This window comes from Leptopilina heterotoma, unplaced genomic scaffold, assembly GCF_015476425.1.
Source record: "Leptopilina heterotoma isolate Lh14 unplaced genomic scaffold, ASM1547642v1 Lhet_161, whole genome shotgun sequence".
Lineage (NCBI taxonomy): Eukaryota > Metazoa > Arthropoda > Insecta > Hymenoptera > Figitidae > Leptopilina > Leptopilina heterotoma.
This window is the reverse complement of record NW_025110876.1, coordinates 1,547,940-1,566,554: the sequence shown is the minus strand read 5'-3', so window position 1 is coordinate 1,566,554 and position 18,615 is coordinate 1,547,940. Positions and strand designations below refer to the sequence as shown.

Sequence of the window (18,615 nt, the reverse complement as noted above, 5' to 3'; positions counted from 1 at the left end):
GCATTAAAAAACGCTTTGATTGACCTATTTTTAAACCTAATTCGATCATAAATTTCGAAATTATTGGTATTTTAAAAACCAAAAATTGTGGAAAATGACATTTGCTCAACTTTTTTGTTTGAAAACTTCTCTTCTTGCAATTTTCTTCTCGTATTTTTTATTTGTACCAATTTTATTCAATTCTTAATTTTCCCTCTTTTGTAGAATTTAAAAAATTTTTAAATTCTAAAATTTGAAATATACCCGAAAAAAAATAATATGGTACTAATTTTATGGAAATTTATATCATTGCATACGAATTCGTAAATTTTAATTAATATTTAAAATTCGATTAACGGAAAAATGAAATAATAATATAATAATAATAATAATAATAAACTAATAATCAAACTATAAGTATAATAATTAGGAAAAAATAAAAGTGCTCTAAAGAATTTCTTTTGTTTCTCTCTTAGGAGGAAAATTACATAACATGCGTCCTGGATGATGATACAACAACAACACCAACACCAGAACCACCACCGGCCGTAACACCCGATGAAATTCCCGCTGAAACACAAATGAATGGAAAAGCGGAAGTGAGAAAAAGTAGTCCACAGCCTGCTGTAACAAATAATCCACCACAGCCACCAGCATCACAAACGTTGACAGTCGCCGGAAAAGTGAAACAAGAACGAGAAGACACACCACCACCTGAGGAAAGTCTAGATCCAAATAAAACTGGACCACGATATTGTCGATCCTGTGACATTAGCTTTACCTATCTGAGCACATTCATCGCTCATAAAAAATTCTATTGCTCCAGCCACACCGGTGAAGCTAGTAACAATAACAATAATAACAATAATAATTCCAGTAGCCATACATCTACGCCACCAACTGGAAGGGCAGAGGCTCCTGTACTATAAATTTTAGCCAAAACTCTATTTTTTGCCTTCCTCGCAGTGAAAACAATAATCTCTGAACTCTAGTATTAATTCTATCAATTAATTTATTCTTCTCAATTCTTTTTTTAAATCTTTTTTTGTTCCCTAAGAATACTTTTTTGAATTTCTTACCGATAGCAATTAAGAAGCAGAAGAAGAAGAAAATTATTAATTCCCCCAAATGGAAATTTTCAAACGTTCAGAGATGACCTTTTATTCACTTTATATGAAATCCTCCTCGAAATATTTAAAATCGAGACGAAAAAAAATAACGGACTATCAATAGGTCTGTTAATTGTTGCCAGTTTATACATAAAAATAGAATGTCGGCTTACATAGTTAATTACACAGTGTGATTTTCGTTGATCCAGGGAATTGTTCTTAAATTTAAGTCCAAATACCAACCTTGTAAATATACGCATATATATATATATATATATATATATATATATATATATATATATATATATATATATATATATATATATATATATAATTATATAATATATACTAAAAATAAGTTTCAAAAGTCAAGGGCGAATGAGAAATAAAAAAACACTTTCTTTACCGAAATATATAAGTCAAAGAGAGGAAGAATGAAAATTTGAAGATGTTTTCAGCCTTTATGTTGTGTATATAAATATCGTACTGAGATGATTATCATCAATGATCTCCTGTTTGCGATTTTTTTTTAAAGTGAAATGAAAGAATGGTGAGAAAAAAAAATTTCGAAAGCGAGTCTCGGATTTTTCGAAATCGACCCCCCCAAAAAAAAAATTAATAAATAAAAAGTGAGGGTGTGCAATCTCATGACTTAAAATAATCTCGTAGTAATAGTTAACATACCTAAGGAAAACAAAAAAAATAAATTAAAACATGAATGAATGTAAAATGTTGTACAGTAGAGGAAATAGGAATTAATTTAGCGAACATCCTGAATGATACCAATCTCAGCTTGTGAATCTGTTAAGTTACAATTGCAATATAACATTAATATATTATTGTAATAACGACTAGTTACATGCCCAACCATTTAAAAAAAAGTGCGCTTGCTTCTATTTTTTCAAGAGCGTTCTTTTAATTTTTTTGTCTGTTTCAAAATTATTAATAGATAAATTTATCGAAATTATTCTTGCGTTTTTAAATAATTGAAAGTTTAAAAAATTGTTACAGGTTTTTAAAAAAAATCTAGTTGAGGTATGACGACCGCATTCTAATACAAAAATACTTTTTGTTGTATATTAAAATTGTAAAGATTACATTCTTTTGTATCGTTTATTTCATTCCTATTAAAATGAAAATTAAATACGATATTGTTTTAATTTATTGTAGTTAAAATTAAAATATAGGTATTTAGTTATAAAAGCGGTTTTTTTAATTTTGGCAGTTTGTCGTCGATAAAAATACCTAAAAATTATTTTTTTTTAAATTTTAGTCAATTATTTAGCATAATTGAATTGTATGAATTAAAATTCATTAGAAGTGTTAGTTATTGATCTGATTTTTTGAGTAGTTTTTTTATATTCTGTAAATATACAGAGAGAAAATTTTTATTACATTTTTTCTTAATTGAGTAATGAAGGGAGAGCTTTTTTCTTTTAATTTTAAAATATGGATTTTTGGCGAGCGCACGAATGTATAAATTAGAATTAAGGCCAGTGTTACATGTATACGCAGTGTACTCATATCATACGATGGAATCATTACAAGAAAAAAAATGTATACTGTTTTACGCGCGAAGATTTTACGGTAATGTTTTGCTATCTTTTTATAGAATATTATTTTTCTCTCTCTTTCTTTCCTAAGTGCAAAATGAGTTTATTGGTTTTACGACGAGAGCCAGTATCGATACATATAGATTTGTGATACCAACTTACTCACTGTATGAATTTAAAAAGAAAACATGAAAAAAGGTACCAACATTCTACCGTAAATTACGTTTTTACTTCTATTGTTATCGTCTCGTTAAAAGAAAAAAAGCGAATTCTTCCCCTCATTAATTCCATTTTTAGGTGAAATGGAAATTTTTTTTGTCGCGTCGTAAAAAGAAATTTTTTTTTGATATTATGTCTCAGGAATCTAATTTATTTTCTTGTGAACTTCTTGAAAATTTTTAGAATTTTTAATAATATATTTAATTAATTAAAAAATCAAAATTATTGAAAACGGGATAATTTCCGTTTATTACTTGTGCGACTGTTATTTTCTTTCTTCAAAATCAAAAATTCAATGATTAGGCTTTTATTGTTTTTATTTTGATAGATGGATTTTTACACACAAGATATATCTATATAAATATGTAATAAATATATACAAATAAAATTCTGCGACATTTAAAAAAAAATGTGTTCATTATTTATCACTAACACAACTATATACACGCGCGTGAAATTTTGACACCCCTTGTTAGTTATACTTTCTTTTTGAAATTTAATGAAAATTTATTGTTTTCTAAAAAATATAATTTTCCGAAATACAATTTTACAAATAAAATTAAATTAAATTCTTTCAAACATAAAATTTATTTTAATGAAATTTTTCAAAACTTTTAATTGTTTCAGTTTTTAAAATTAATTATCCTTATTTATGCAATTTTTTAAAATTATTTTCGGGAATTTAACTATTTTCAAAAAATTTTATTTCCGAGTTTTTAAAAAACACATTTTTTCAGAATTTCTAAATAAAATTGTTCAAATTTAATTAATTTTTGTTTAATAAATATTTGAATAATTTGTAATCAAACTGCCTTAACTTCACGTGATGATTATCTAGATTATTATATTATATTATTGGTAATACTAGATAACTTCTTTGCAATGTTATATAGTTATAAAATATGCAAAAAATAAAACTAATTTTGAGTCCCTTTTAATTCTAAAACATGAAAAATTTATTCTTTTTTTTACTATTTAATTGTTATTATATAATATTTTTTTACATAAAGATCTCTATCACAAAAATATAATTTAAAATCTTAACTTCTGTTTAAATCGTTCAGGAAAGTTTCACTCCCTTTTTTACGAGTATTTACAAAACGAAGAGATGAATTTCTTAAAAATATAACATTTCACACGTAAGAATTAAGTTTTGATAAATAAATTAAAAATCTTTAATCTTCTTCATTGGAATCACTTTTACTAGAATCTAAAACATAGTCACCATTATCATCATCATCATCATCATCATCGTCGTCGTTGTCGTCATCATCAAGACCACGTTTCATTCGAGCTTTGAATCTCGCATATTTCGTACCAAAATAATCTTCATCGTGTTTATCAAGACCATAAGCAAAATCTTCATCATCGCTTGATAAATCTGATTCCTCATCTTCGATTTTAAGCCTACGAACTGCGTATTTCATATCATCTTCTCCGATGGAATATTCTGAATGATCTGAATCTGGATAATCATTTTTCCAATGTGACTCGTCATTAGAATCTTCGGAATCATCATCGGAAATATATACCCCATTTTCTCTATACGAATCAAAAACCAATTGATCGTGAAATTTCTCAATATAATCGATGGAATTTTCGTCTACTTCCTCAACTGTATAATACAAATCGTACACATAGTTACCCTGCAAAAGAAAATTAAAAAATAACTTCCCAACTTGAAAAAATGTATTCTAAACAATTTTCGCTTAAAAATATTCTTAGTGGTAAAAATTAAAAATCATACTTTGTCAGAATTTTTCAGTTTCTCTTTACATGAGTCTGTATTCTCAACGTCAATAACAGTTATCTCTTCAATGAGAGTATCTTTAGTTTTAGAATTATTCAACGATCGAAATCGATTAATAACTTTAAATCTATTTTCCATAGACGATTCTTTTCTTTCCTTGCGAACTTTATCGGTGAGATTGACAACGTGTTGCTTGTAATTTGTCTTTAGTTCTTCCTTTGTATACTTTTTTGTAATGTGGTCCAGCACATTCTGATCCTAAACAATGGAAAAAATTTCTATTTATGGCTCTATTAGAAGAAACGTTTGAAAACGTATTATATTTATATTGTAAGGGTAAATAAATTTTGTATGAAATAGGTTAGGAAATCTTTATCAAAATATTTTAATATTCGCGTAAGGAAATACATGAATAAAATTGTTTTTTAAATAAAATATTTATATTTACCGGATCTTTGACGGTACCAACAAATTTAACAACTGTTGAAATTGAAGTGGTTTCTTTGTTCGAATCTTTGTTTGGTTCATCAGAGCTGATTTTTCGCTTCTTACATGCAACTAAGAGTGCATCTATCGGCTCATCATCATTTCGACGCTTCACACGAAATACAGATGCCATTTTTATTAATAATAAATAATACAATTTAGTAGAAAACACTTATTAAAACAATAATTATTAGAGACCTATATGAGACCTATAGAGACTTCAAAAAGCATGCAATTTTGATGCAATTCTCAATTTTAAGGTTAAATTTCTAGCGTTGTTAAGTGAAGTTTGCTGCAAGTCGCCCTTTTCGATATCTCTCGAAGAGAAAAGAAAACTCGAAAATTGAATTACTTAAAATAAATAAGTATTAAATAGTAACTAATTCTATTTTTACTTTTTTCTGGTAAACTTTAATTTTAAAAAATGGAAATTATATTTTAATTTTTCTAAACTAAATTCAAAATTTCAAATTCCATCCCGCTTAAATCGTCTTGTAATCGCGAAGTATCGATTATGCGCACAGAACGGAACAAGCCATAGAGATAATATAAATAGAGTGGGGATGGTTTGCATGTATGCGTCCGCTTGATAGAAAGAGAAAGAAGATTTAGCACCAGTAGGTGTCTCTCTTGCGCTGGAGCTCATTGAAGGACAGATACTGGTGTTAAATCTTCTTTCTCCCTCCAACCCATTCTGTTTATGGCAGGACACTTCCCCCACACGCTGCCGCTAGTGTTCTAAGTCGGTTATATTACCCAGAGAATATTACCGAGAACGAGAATATTACCGAGAATATAACCGACGATTAAATTCTCTGAGAATTTAAGAGAATGTGACATAACCTCACTTTTGTCATTGCTCTGTGGTAAATTCGATTGTCCGACGTTGTGTTTTTATTTAGTAGTTGTTATTTTGTTTATTTAAGTGACTATATATTTAAAGATTTAAAAAATGACAAAACCAAAGAGTGTAAAATGGAAATATTTTAAAAGCAATGAATACAAAAACAATTAAATTCTTCTGTAAATTTTGTAAATAATAATATGCCACAAATGCTATATATTAAAGGTACTTGCACAGCTCTACTGACTGCAGGTTGTCATGGTAACACATAAGAGTAAGAGAGTCAGAAAATTCAAATTAAATGGTTTTTCTCTCTTAAGGTACACTCTCACTTCACTGCCTGCCTGCCTGCGCAGACAGGCGCCATAAGAGTGAGAGAGAAAAAACATTTAATTTGAATTTTCTGACTCTCTTACTCTTATGTGTTACCATGTCAACCTGCAGGCAGGCAGGCAGGCAGTAGGAGCTGTGCTAGCGCCTTTACTCTCGCAGCAGAGCTGACAGAGAGCCTTTATTCACACACTGTAAAAAAATCTGCTGTAAATTTACTATGTCCGACGTTGGAAAGTTTGGTCACTATTAGTGTTCTTAAATTCTCGAGAATTTAAGTTGGGGTAATTTCCCTAAGGAAATTACGGTAATTTAATTTTTTTAAGAGACTATAAGAGAATTTAAGAGAATATTGAGAATTTAAGTTTATTTATTTAAATAATGTATATTTATTATTTTTATTAATATAAATACATATATTTCAGCACAATTGCGATGATTACTTTTATCTAAAAGAATTTTTTAAGTTATTTATGTAAATAAAAAAAAGTAAAACCACATATTTTTTAAGTTAAAAATTTAATGTCATTTACATTTATAAGGTTTATAAAATATGCGTAACTTAGTACGAATAAAAGTTTAGATACTTTTGAATATAGACATATATAAATAAAGAATAAGTAATATATTAAACATTATATACAATGAATTTAAAATTTTTTAAAATAAATATTTTGAAATTATTTGCACTGTAAAAAAATCTGGGGTAAAATAACACGAAACTTGTAATTTCACACATCAAAATTATAGGTTGTACGTAGTAAATTTATTTCGTTCCAAAAGTAGTTTTACTATTTTTAATAATTTTACATTATACGACTATGTAATTTAATAGTTTTGTGTAAATTTACTACGTCCGACGTAGGAAAATTTGATCACTATGTCCGACGTGGTATTTTTACATTGCGTGTATTTCTACACTTTGACGTAATACGTCGCACGATCTGTACAATTACATGGCGAATGTAATTTTCTTATTCCTTTAAGATTTTCAAAAAATATTCAAGTTTTTATAAATAACTCTAAAAAAGTGTATATAATGTACATTTATAGAAAGTATATGCTAATTTATAAGTAAATAATAATATAACAAAAAGTTTTGGGCTATATTTCATAAATACAAAAAGTTACGACTGAAAATATTATTTCAAAAAATATTTGCAGGTTATGTAGATTACAGTCGGCGTGTAAAAATACCACGTCGGACATAGTGACCAAACTTTCCAACGTCGGACATAGTAAATTTACAGCAGATTTTTTTACAGTGTGTGAATAAAGGCTCTCTGTCAGCTCTGCTGCGAGAGTAAAGGCGCTAGCACAGCTCCTACTGCCTGCCTGCCTGCCTGCAGGTTGACATGGTAACACATAAGAGTAAGAGAGTCAGAAAATTCAAATTAAATGTTTTTTCTCTCTCACTCTTATGGCGCCTGTCTGCGCAGGCAGGCAGGCAGTGAAGTGAGAGTGTACCTTAAGAGAGAAAAACCATTTAATTTGAATTTTCTGACTCTCTTACTCTTATGTGTTACCATGACAACCTGCAGTCAGTAGAGCTGTGCAAGTACCTTTAATATATAGCATTTGTGGCATATTATTATTTACAAAATTTACAGAAGAATTTAATTGTTTTTGTATTCATTGCTTTTAAAATATTTCCATTTTACACTCTTTGGTTTTGTCATTTTTTAAATCTTTAAATATATAGTCACTTAAATAAACAAAATAACAACTACTAAATAAAAACACAACGTCGGACAATCGAATTTACCACAGAGCAATGACAAAAGTGAGGTTATGTCACATTCTCTTAAATTCTCAGAGAATTTAATCGTCGGTTATATTCTCGGTAATATTCTCGTTCTCGGTAATATTCTCTGGGTAATATAACCGACTTAGAACACTAGTCACTATGTCCGACGTGGTATTTTTACACGCCGACTGTAATCTACATAACCTGCAAATATTTTTTGAAATAATATTTTCAGTCGTAACTTTTTGTATTTATGAAATATAGCCCAAAACTTTTTGTTATATTATTATTTACTTATAAATTAGCATATACTTTCTATAAATGTACATTATATACACTTTTTTAGAGTTATTTATAAAAACTTGAAAATTTTTTGAAAATCTTAAAGGAATAAGAAAATTACATTCGCCATGTAATTGTACAGATCGTGCGACGTAATATTACGTCAAAGTGTAGAAATACACGCAATGTAAAAATACCACGTCGGACATAGTGATCAAATTTTCCTACGTCGGACGTAGTAAATTTACACAAAACTATTAAATTACATAGTCGTATAATGTAAAATTATTAAAAATAGTAAAACTACTTTTGGAACGAAATAAATTTACTACGTACAACCTATAATTTTGATGTGTGAAATTACAAGTTTCGTGTTATTTTACCCCAGATTTTTTTACAGTGCAAATAATTTCAAAATATTTATTTTAAAAAATTTTAAATTCATTGTATATAATGTTTAATATATTACTTATTCTTTATTTATATATGTCTATATTCAAAAGTATCTAAACTTTTATTCGTACTAAGTTACGCATATTTTATAAACCTTATAAATGTAAATGACATTAAATTTTTAACTTAAAAACTATGTGGTTTTACTTTTTTTTATTTACATAAATAACTTAAAGAATTCTTTTAGATAAAAGTAATCATCGCAATTGTGCTGAAATATATGTATTTATATTAATAAAAATAATAAATATACATTATTTAAATAAATAAACTTAAATTCTCAATATTCTCTTAAATTCTCTTATAGTCTTGTCACGTCCCAAGTTCGATAATAGGGATTTTTGAATATTAAAATGTTGGGGAATTCAACTGCTAAAACACTAAAGTGTACCCTGTAAATAGGTGGGAGATTCAAATTCTACTTTATAATGATTACAACAAGAAATACTTTAAATTGGTTACTTTAATCAACAGTAATGAGTAAAAGTTACAAGTTCGAGCCGAGAAATTACAAGTAATCGGTAAGAGTGCTCGGAGATATCTGACGAGAGGAGATCCTGTGGTCCATGGGTCCCCATAGGACCATGCGCGCGTTGAGTAGAGGGGATGACTACCCCTTCCTTTGAACTTCCCTGTGACCAATACAACCCTGGATGGAGTGTTATTTTACAAGTTATTTACACATTCATACTATTCTTTCATTATTTAAATTTAACATTAACAATATATAAAGTTAATTAATATTTGTTTCGTCAATTACCAAATATATAATAATCGGTTTCAGTTAAATTCATTCGGAGTATTATAATTACATTTTGCATCTGTATATTTAATTACCATAGAATTATGGTAACTTTGAATTACTAATAAGATATTACAATAAACGTAGATAATTTGTATTATAATACAACTTATTATTATTTATTTTATTATTATTATTATTATTATTATTATTATTATTATTATTATTATTATTATTATTATTATTATTATTTAATTAATCAATAAATTAATTAACAAATTCTATACATGTGATTAAAACTTTTATCATTAATTAAGAGTATCAAATTATTTAACTAGTAATGAAATGGTAAACAGTAATCAATTTATACTCGTTGTTTTATAAATTATTAGTGACATACATAGAATTAAGAATGTGAAATTCATATCAAATTTGAATATTGTAATTAAATAGAAAGCTCATTTCTTTTTCTTATAACGAAGGATGAGTCATAGGTTTTTCCTGACGATACAATACCCTTTTTTTTTATACCGGGGACTCGAGTAAGGCCCGAGTCCCACGGTCCCTTTTTTTATTGCTACCACATGTTTGGGTTTTCCAAACGGTTTCGAAGTTCGGAAATATGTATTTCTCAAAAGGCTATTTTTTTATAGAAATAAACTCTGTTTCTTTTCAATTCTAATTTTTGTGTCCTACGTGACATTTGCCTCATTTTCGCAGACTATTTCAACATCTGTAATTTTAACAATTATTCCTTTTCAAAAAGCAGCACATGTTTGGTTGCCATTCTATTTCGTTCTTTAGATTTTTTGCATGTGATAAAATTCTTTACGGAAATAAGCAAATAAATGCATGCGTTTTTATTTTACATTAAAATTCAATTATTATATTGATATTAATTTTGAATCCTAGCGCTATTACCTAGTTACTTCCGTACGAAGAGTTACGTAGTGTTTTTCCCTAGCGGAGAATTACGTGAATTTAGGCCTGCCGTCACACCTCCCGCCTTACTAAAAAAAAATTGTTTACGTAGTAACAATTTTTTCGTTTGTTTTCAGTTTTTAGAATTTAAACAAGTTAAATAAATCTATCTCAAGTTGAAATTGGATTGCTTAAAAGTTGACACAATTAAGTGTTAAATCATGGTATTATATGTTACTGATTTTAAAATGCATTTCTTTTTCAAAATAATGCTGTGACAGTGTATGTTCTATACATAGGTTCTACAAGTCAGCGTCCTATATAATGGGCAGTGTAATTTTAAAAGAAAATACTACTAGTTAAGACCAATATCGAAATTTATTAGTGTAACGAAACTTGTCAGATAAGTATATTAATTTTAATAATATGTGAAAAATTTGTAGGTTTTCTTAGATAAGATTTTTCTTTGTTAAAATATTTATGTTTCAGGTGCTGAATTATAATGTTAACTTGAATGATTTTACATGTTGTCTGAAATTGCGATAAGAAGATTAAAATTGTGTATGCCCTGCTATGGTTATTTGTTTAATTACAAAGGTAAAGTAATTTATCATACGTATATTATTTAATGGCTATGTTGTATTGAACTTTATTTATTTTTATTCGCAGTGTTTGCTAATTTTTTGTTATAATACATGTAATGTTATTTAAACATATTAATGTTTAAATGACTTTTTTTTTTTTTTTTTTTTTTTTATACATACTATTTTTTTTTTATTTTTTTTGTTTTCGCTTTATTATAGCTTTAATCATTTGTTTTCTGTATTTATTACTTACAGCTATTCATTTAATAATTTTAATGTGCTAGTCTTAATTAATCCAAATGAACAATTTTACTTTTACCCGTTTTTTCGTTAATACTTTTTTCGTTAAGCGAACTTAAGATTTTTTTTGTATGTTCCCTTGAGAAACGAATCGAGCTTTCTTTGTCAAAAAAAAAATTTTTTTTTTTTTTTATTGTGCTTTAAGTTAACAATATTGTCTTCCTGAAAATCTACATTACTTGTTATTTGATCATAATAAGTTGTTCTTATTTTAGTTTCGTCGATCCTGACTCGAGCAAGAGCTGTATGGTGTTATCAAGCTTGTGACAAAGATTTTGGAGATATTGAATGTACGTTGAATAAAAAGACGTTGTGGCAAAACGTACAGGGTGTAAAAACTGTAGGTTCATGAACTTGAGTATTATAGAAGAAAAATATCGAACCGGAGCTATTCATCCCAATTGTAACCATTTTTAAATGAACAGAGGTATTCAACAAGTGTCTGATGGCTTCGTTCTAATGAACCGAGTATTTGGGAGTGATATGTGGTCAATTGAATTTTCCTAATTCTTAAAACTTTGCAGACGGTCAAAATGATTTTGCTAATGAAATTTCGGATCTAATCGGTATGTATAACTATGGAACAATTATATCTGTAAATGAATTGTTTTGCAAATGCATTAGCGATAGTTTGAGAATTAATTTTCGTTCAAAGAAAGATAAAGCATTGGAATATTTTAAAAATTTACGTTGGATAGTAAGAATATATAATATCGATTTTTCGCGCAGAATTACGGGTAATGGCCCGTATAATTAATTAATTCGACAATATGTTTTAAAAAGATACCTTTTTGTTCGCCAGTAGTGGATTCATGGGATTTTTTAATTATATATATATTTTTTCTATTGTGAGGGGTAATTATCTCCCCAAAGCATGTTAATTAATTTCAATTTTTGTACCAGGAAGATGTTGGAGAAATAACTTCTCTGCGAATATCTAGGATACTTCATCCAAATTATTAATTTTACTAGAAATTATAGCGAGATATTTAATGAAATCATAGCATTTTTGCATGCCAAAATAGATTTTAAAGGACTTTCAAGTAGGCCTTTGCAGTTGACATATTTTTCGATATAACATGAAAATTTTGATTATTTTGGGCGAATACGATTACTTCAAAGTTTAAAGATTACTTTCAAGACTTAACAAAATTTTACTTTCGAATAATTCACGACTTATTTGCGAATCTAAATTACCATCACATGCCAAAAAAAAGAATTGGACCATGTGGCTTTTAACCATTGACACAGAGTACTTGCTGTACGAAAGACCAGCATTTGTAATTAATTTTATTATTTTAGATTTTTGCAAAAAGTCTTTAATTTCTTTTTCTTGACTTTCCCATGAAATTTTTACACTGGTTCCACTACCTTGATCAGGGGTAGCTTTCCCATTAACTGTACAAATACTCAATACTTGAGCCTTATCTTTCTCCCACGTACGGTTAACTTGTGTCCATTTAGATCGGCACTGTGACTTAATATTGAGCTTAATCCCGACGAGATTGTCAGATTATAAAAGAAAACTCGGACAAGATGGTTTTCACACAGGGGTGTGGAAACATCACGTCACCAAGAACATGTCTGTTCAAATAATTGATACCACAAATTTTCATCTAAGGTGTCAATTCATTCATGAACATCCTTGTATACGGCAACTCCTACAGGTTTTACAACACGCTCAGATACCTCATGAAGGTTTACGCCAACCGTGCCCGTCACAGTGCTTTGGGATCCCCGTCTATACAAGAACATGATTTAAGACGACTTCCGGAAGGTTTGTGTCACTCAATGGACGTTACCGTCGTGTAGAAAACAAGATTCATGAGAAAGCAAGTTTTAACAAGTTTTCAACAAAAATTGGAAATTCATCAGAGACATAACATTTATTTTCCAAGACATAACTTTTGTGCATTTTTTTTCATTTACAACATCATACGGGTTTCTAGAAAGACATCCGCGTTTGCATTAATAGCACCTTGTTTACATTTTATGTTGTAATCGTACTCGCTCAATTTTATTCTCCTCCGTGGTAAACGGAAAACAAGATTTTTAAAATTATACAACCATACGAGCAGTCGATGGTATGTAACAAGAATATAACAAATCGTTCCATTGAAAATAGAGATATCCTATTTCAGGAGGTAATTAAGAGGCTTAGTAATGCGAGCAATTTGTAAAATAAATTTTGCGACAATGTCTGACAAGCTCTAGAAATAGTTTAACATTCTTTAGTTTTTTAGGGATTGAAAATTCCCATAAGACAATGATTTTATTTGACTCAAGTTTCTTGCCATTTTCAGAAAAGATATGACTGTTATAAGAAATAGAATTTATCAGGCTGTAATGCCTGTCTAACAGTTTTTTTTTATTTTACCAAACTATGATTTGAATTTCGGTATATGCTCTTCTATAGAATTAGCATAAGTGAATATGTATAGATAATGAGAGGAACCTTTCAAAAGTGATTGAGGATGTCAGTGATGTTTGTTGGAACCTGTATAGATTTTGCCAATACAATCTTCTGATAAATTTCATTTAATAATAGGGTTTTCAGTTCGACAGTTGTTTTGGATCTAGTCTTGAATTTTATTACAAATTTTGACTTTAATGTGACGTATTGTTCTCCAAAATGAAGGAATTTGTTTATGAATATTTTTTTTTTTTTTTTTTTTTTTTTTTTTTTTAAATCCACCTTTTTCTCAAAAAGAAAGGAAAGGGGTCTACCTAAAATACTCTTATATTCAATGGGAAATTTTTTATCGATAATTAAAAAGATGTCTTTACTATGTTTCGACTCCGATTATATTTTAAATATCCTCTGTTATTTACTTTTATTGTAGGTTTCAAGATATTTATTTTAAAGGTACTAACAATAACGCTCGTGTCTATCGTGAAATATAACATTAATATTCGTTTAGTGTCCTTTTACTACTACCATCAAAATGTAATGCTTAAAAATTTATTAGTGTTCGAAATATAATTGATTTCGCTACTTCAATTAATTTTATTATCGTTTACTTAAATAAGAAAATTTTGAGAAATTCTATCAGTCTCAACCGTAGTGTTTTATTTTCTTTTACAGTCCCGTTTTTTTTTTTATGAGCCAATAGCGCGATTATTATTATAATTATTTGTTGTTAGATCTCGTTGATAGCAACATCTTCAGAATAAAGCGAAATTAAATATAATATTTCAAAGAAAATATAATTTACATATAGATAATTGAAGTTAATTTTTAAATTTGATGGCGAAATTTTTATATAAAAAAAAGAAATTGATTTTTTCGTAGAGAGTAGTCTAATCTACCATAGTTATTTATTCGAAAAGGTACAATTAGCAAAATTCGTAATTCGAATCAAATAAGAAATTTTCGGTTTTTTTTTTCCTTTTTTTTTTAGATATGTTTTTTTTTTTTTTTTTTCTTTACTTACAGTTCGGATGTATGAATCTTAAATTTTGTGTCGGTAAAAAAAAACAACATCTTTACACACACATTCAAATTCGCACAGGGTTTACCAGTCACAGGAAGTTGTCTGCAGTCCCAAATGATTATCGTAATTGCTGCTACCTTCTTCAGGTAAGTTCCAAATTGTTGACAACTTGATGAATCGATGTCTTTCACTGATTATTTTTAACTGTCTTTATTGTTTATAGGATTTTTGTTGCCTACGGTTATGAGGGTATGTCACGTGGTCCTACATTAACCGTGTTCGATCTTTGGTACTCAAACAAATACCACTAGCTTCCAGAGTAAAAAAACCACGTCAAAAACTCTTGGAAGAAAATCGAGGCTTTAAAAAAGACATCACTAAGATCATAATTGTTCAAGAGTCAATAAAAATAAATTTCACAACTTATAATAAGATTGTACAACCGCTGTTTCATTTTCACAATACCATCACTTTAATGTCACTTTAAATTTAATTGTCAAATATTTTTGTTTATATTATTCTCACTAAAAGTTAAAAATGTCACTGTTTGAATTTTCGGCACCACACTAATCAAAATGTTCCCGAAAGGTACCGATGGTTCAAAACACAAATTTTTTAATAGTCCTTTCACAGGTGCAGTATCCCACCGCTGTCACCAAAAATTGTCACGTCCCAAGTTCGATAATAGGGATTTTTGAATATTAAAATGTTGGGGAATTCAACTGCTAAAACACTAAAGTGTACCCTGTAAATAGGTGGGAGATTCAAATTCTACTTTATAATGATTACAACAAGAAATACTTTAAATTGGTTACTTTAATCAACAGTAATGAGTAAAAGTTACAAGTTCGAGCCGAGAAATTACAAGTAATCGGTAAGAGTGCTCGGAGATATCTGACGAGAGGAGATCCTGTGGTCCATGGGTCCCCATAGGACCATGCGCGCGTTGAGTAGAGGGGATGACTACCCCTTCCTTTGAACTTCCCTGTGACCAATACAACCCTGGATGGAGTGTTATTTTACAAGTTATTTACACATTCATACTATTCTTTCATTATTTAAATTTAACATTAACAATATATAAAGTTAATTAATATTTGTTTCGTCAATTACCAAATATATAATAATCGGTTTCAGTTAAATTCATTCGGAGTATTATAATTACATTTTGCATCTGTATATTTAATTACCATAGAATTATGGTAACTTTGAATTACTAATAAGATATTACAATAAACGTAGATAATTTGTATTATAATACAACTTATTATTATTTATTTTATTATTATTATTATTATTATTATTATTATTATTATTATTATTATTATTTAATTAATCAATAAATTAATTAACAAATTCTATACATGTGATTAAAACTTTTATCATTAATTAAGAGTATCAAATTATTTAACTAGTAATGAAATGGTAAACAGTAATCAATTTATACTCGTTGTTTTATAAAATTATTAGTGACATACATAGAATTAAGAATGTGAAATTCATATCAAATTTGAATATTGTAATTAAATAGAAAGCTCATTTCTTTTTCTTATAACGAAGGATGAGTCATAGGTTTTTCCTGACGATACAATACCCTTTTTTTTTATACCGGGGACTCGAGTAAGGCCCGAGTCCCACGGTCCCTTTTTTTATTGCTACCACATGTTTGGGTTTTCCAAACGGTTTCGAAGTTCGGAAATATGTATTTCTCAAAAGGCTATTTTTTTATAGAAATAAACTCTGTTTCTTTTCAATTCTAATTTTTGTGTCCTACGTGACATTTGCCTCATTTTCGCAGACTATTTCAACATCTGTAATTTTAACAATTATTCCTTTTCAAAAAGCAGCACATGTTTGGTTGCCATTCTATTTCGTTCTTTAGATTTTTTGCATGTGATAAAATTCTTTACGGAAATAAGCAAATAAATGCATGCGTTTTTATTTTACATTAAAATTCAATTATTATATTGATATTAATTTTGAATCCTAGCGCTATTACCTAGTTACTTCCGTACGAAGAGTTACGTAGTGTTTTTCCCTAGCGGAGAATTACGTGAATTTAGGCCTGCCGTCACAGTCTCTTAAAAAAATTAAATTACCGTAATTTCCTTAGGGAAATTACCCCAACTTAAATTCTCGAGAATTTAAGAACACTAGCTGCCGCCTATACCTTCCCCACTCTATTTATAATATCTCTATGGTAAATTGTTACGAGCGACTACCTCTCGCTCGTTAACTTTCGATGTATCGATTTACGAGTTATCGAAGCGCGAAATTATAACATTTCGTTAATAAACTTAATTATTTTAGTATTTTCTCACGACTTTAGACAAATATTGACGAGACTAAACAAGAAAGTTTGACTATTGTAAAATATAATACTTCACGGTTTAATAGCTTCCAAATTCCGAAAATGTATTCGAAAATCAACATTTCTTAGAATTGTCATAAATCATAAGGGGAATAGCGAAAGAAAATGTAATCTCTAGTTTCTTTAGAGTCATAAAACCGAGAAACTCTTGAAAGAATATAAAAAATATCTCAAGTGTCCTTTTCCATACACGGAGAGACCCACATTCGTAAAAATTACTAAAAATGGTTGCAATGACCGGAAATAAGGGGACTTTTAGCATAATGTGCTACAGAATTAGATAAATTTACAAAAGAAATAGATAAATTTGCTACATTGAAATAGCAAGTTTTAATATTTTGTGTAAGAGTTGTAAATGTAGCAAAAATTGATTATAGTTTTCTCTAATTTAATTAGACAAAATCTGACAAATGAAAACATTTTCCACTAAAACCTACGATCCACTGTAGTAATTTTTGGTGAGCAAGTGTGGCTAGCGAGTGCAGTCATATGGAGCCTGCATTTCTATTGGTTGCTAACTTCGTCAATCTCCGTAAATGAGCCGATGCCATCCGATCATTGACAGTGACTATGTTTCGCGTAGGTAAAATAAATTTGGATATTATCTACAATAATTAAATATAAAGTGAAACGTAGGTCCTTCGTTATCTCAGAAATTGACCATTATAAATTAATAAACTTTGCATTTATTCCTGTCCCAAGAACTATGTCTTATAATAAGTTGTTAAAAGTAAACTGCTTTCTCGTAAGTGCTGTTAATTTTCATCATTCAATATATAAGGAAACAAAGATGTATACTTTCAGTGAAATTCGTTGTCGTGCGTGCAGTTGTGTATTAGTGTATTAATTAACCGCGTCTATACATATAAGTGAAATAAACATGTGTGTGTCTTCAAATATTTATCCAACAAATATATAAGTGTGTGTGCCTGTGTATGTAAAAATTCTTCCAGTTTGTCTCCATTAGTCAAGAATTGACGGGAAACCGGCGACAAAAATCCGTATTTTTTCTTTCACTTTTTCTTTCTGCATTTACAAACGACTGTAGTAATTTTACGTACACCATAGGTTTGTTCTCGCTAGCTACACTTTCTACACTTTGTACAAAAGTGTACACTACGGCGTTCTCATTACCAGAAGTGACGCAATAGTGTACACCTAACTCCCTAGAAGCCCGTGCACTTTTCCCTATTTTATTACACCCGATTGGGAGCGAGTGTAATTGAGTGTTCTGATTAAAATGGCGGTAAATGGACATTTTATTTAAAATGCATTAATTATTTTATGAACATAAAATTATAATATATTTCTTAGAGACTTTTAATTTGTAAAATTATTAGTAAGCAATTTTTATTTTGTTAATATTTATATAAAGTACCACATTATAAACAATTAACATTGTAAAGCAATTTTTAAATAATTATTTTCCAATTTATTAAAACCAAACTTTAATTACATAGAATTTAAAAAAAAATTTCTTAATTTTGTGATGGTACACATATTTTTTAAAA

The 18,615-nt window shown here is 28.6% G+C and overlaps 2 protein-coding genes and 1 long non-coding RNA gene across 5 annotated transcripts in view; 2 read left to right on the top strand and 1 right to left on the bottom strand.

Moving 5' to 3' along the window:
* The window catches only part of LOC122498892 (zinc finger protein ush), a 384,383-nt gene extending 380,917 nt beyond the window's left edge, over positions 1-3,466 (top strand). For both annotated transcript variants that reach the window (XM_043606888.1, XM_043606887.1), the window contains exon 8: positions 456-3,466. In XM_043606888.1, the coding sequence (XP_043462823.1) occupies positions 456-908 (453 nt within the window). In that variant the 3' untranslated portion in view covers positions 909-3,466. The remainder of the gene's footprint in view (positions 1-455) is intronic.
* A 107-nt stretch (positions 3,467-3,573) lies between these two features.
* LOC122498896 (protein PFC0760c-like) lies at positions 3,574-5,232 on the bottom strand. Its single transcript, XM_043606893.1, has 3 exons — positions 5,059-5,232; positions 4,608-4,868; positions 3,574-4,506 (listed from the first exon to the last, which is right to left on the bottom strand). The coding sequence occupies exons 1-3, from the start codon at positions 5,227-5,229 to the stop codon at positions 4,036-4,038; spliced, it is 903 nt and encodes a 300-aa protein (XP_043462828.1). The 5' UTR covers positions 5,230-5,232; the 3' UTR covers positions 3,574-4,035.
* A 4,693-nt stretch (positions 5,233-9,925) lies between these two features.
* On the top strand, positions 9,926-15,965 carry LOC122498919. 2 transcript variants are annotated; one of them, XR_006301275.1, is made up of 4 exons: positions 9,926-11,012; positions 11,515-11,865; positions 14,812-14,879; positions 14,957-15,965. It is a non-coding gene; the product is annotated as an uncharacterized LOC122498919 (long non-coding RNA). The 2 variants fall into 2 exon arrangements; XR_006301274.1 differs by having other exon boundaries at positions 14,812-15,965.
* Positions 15,966-18,615: the final 2,650 nt, after the last annotated feature.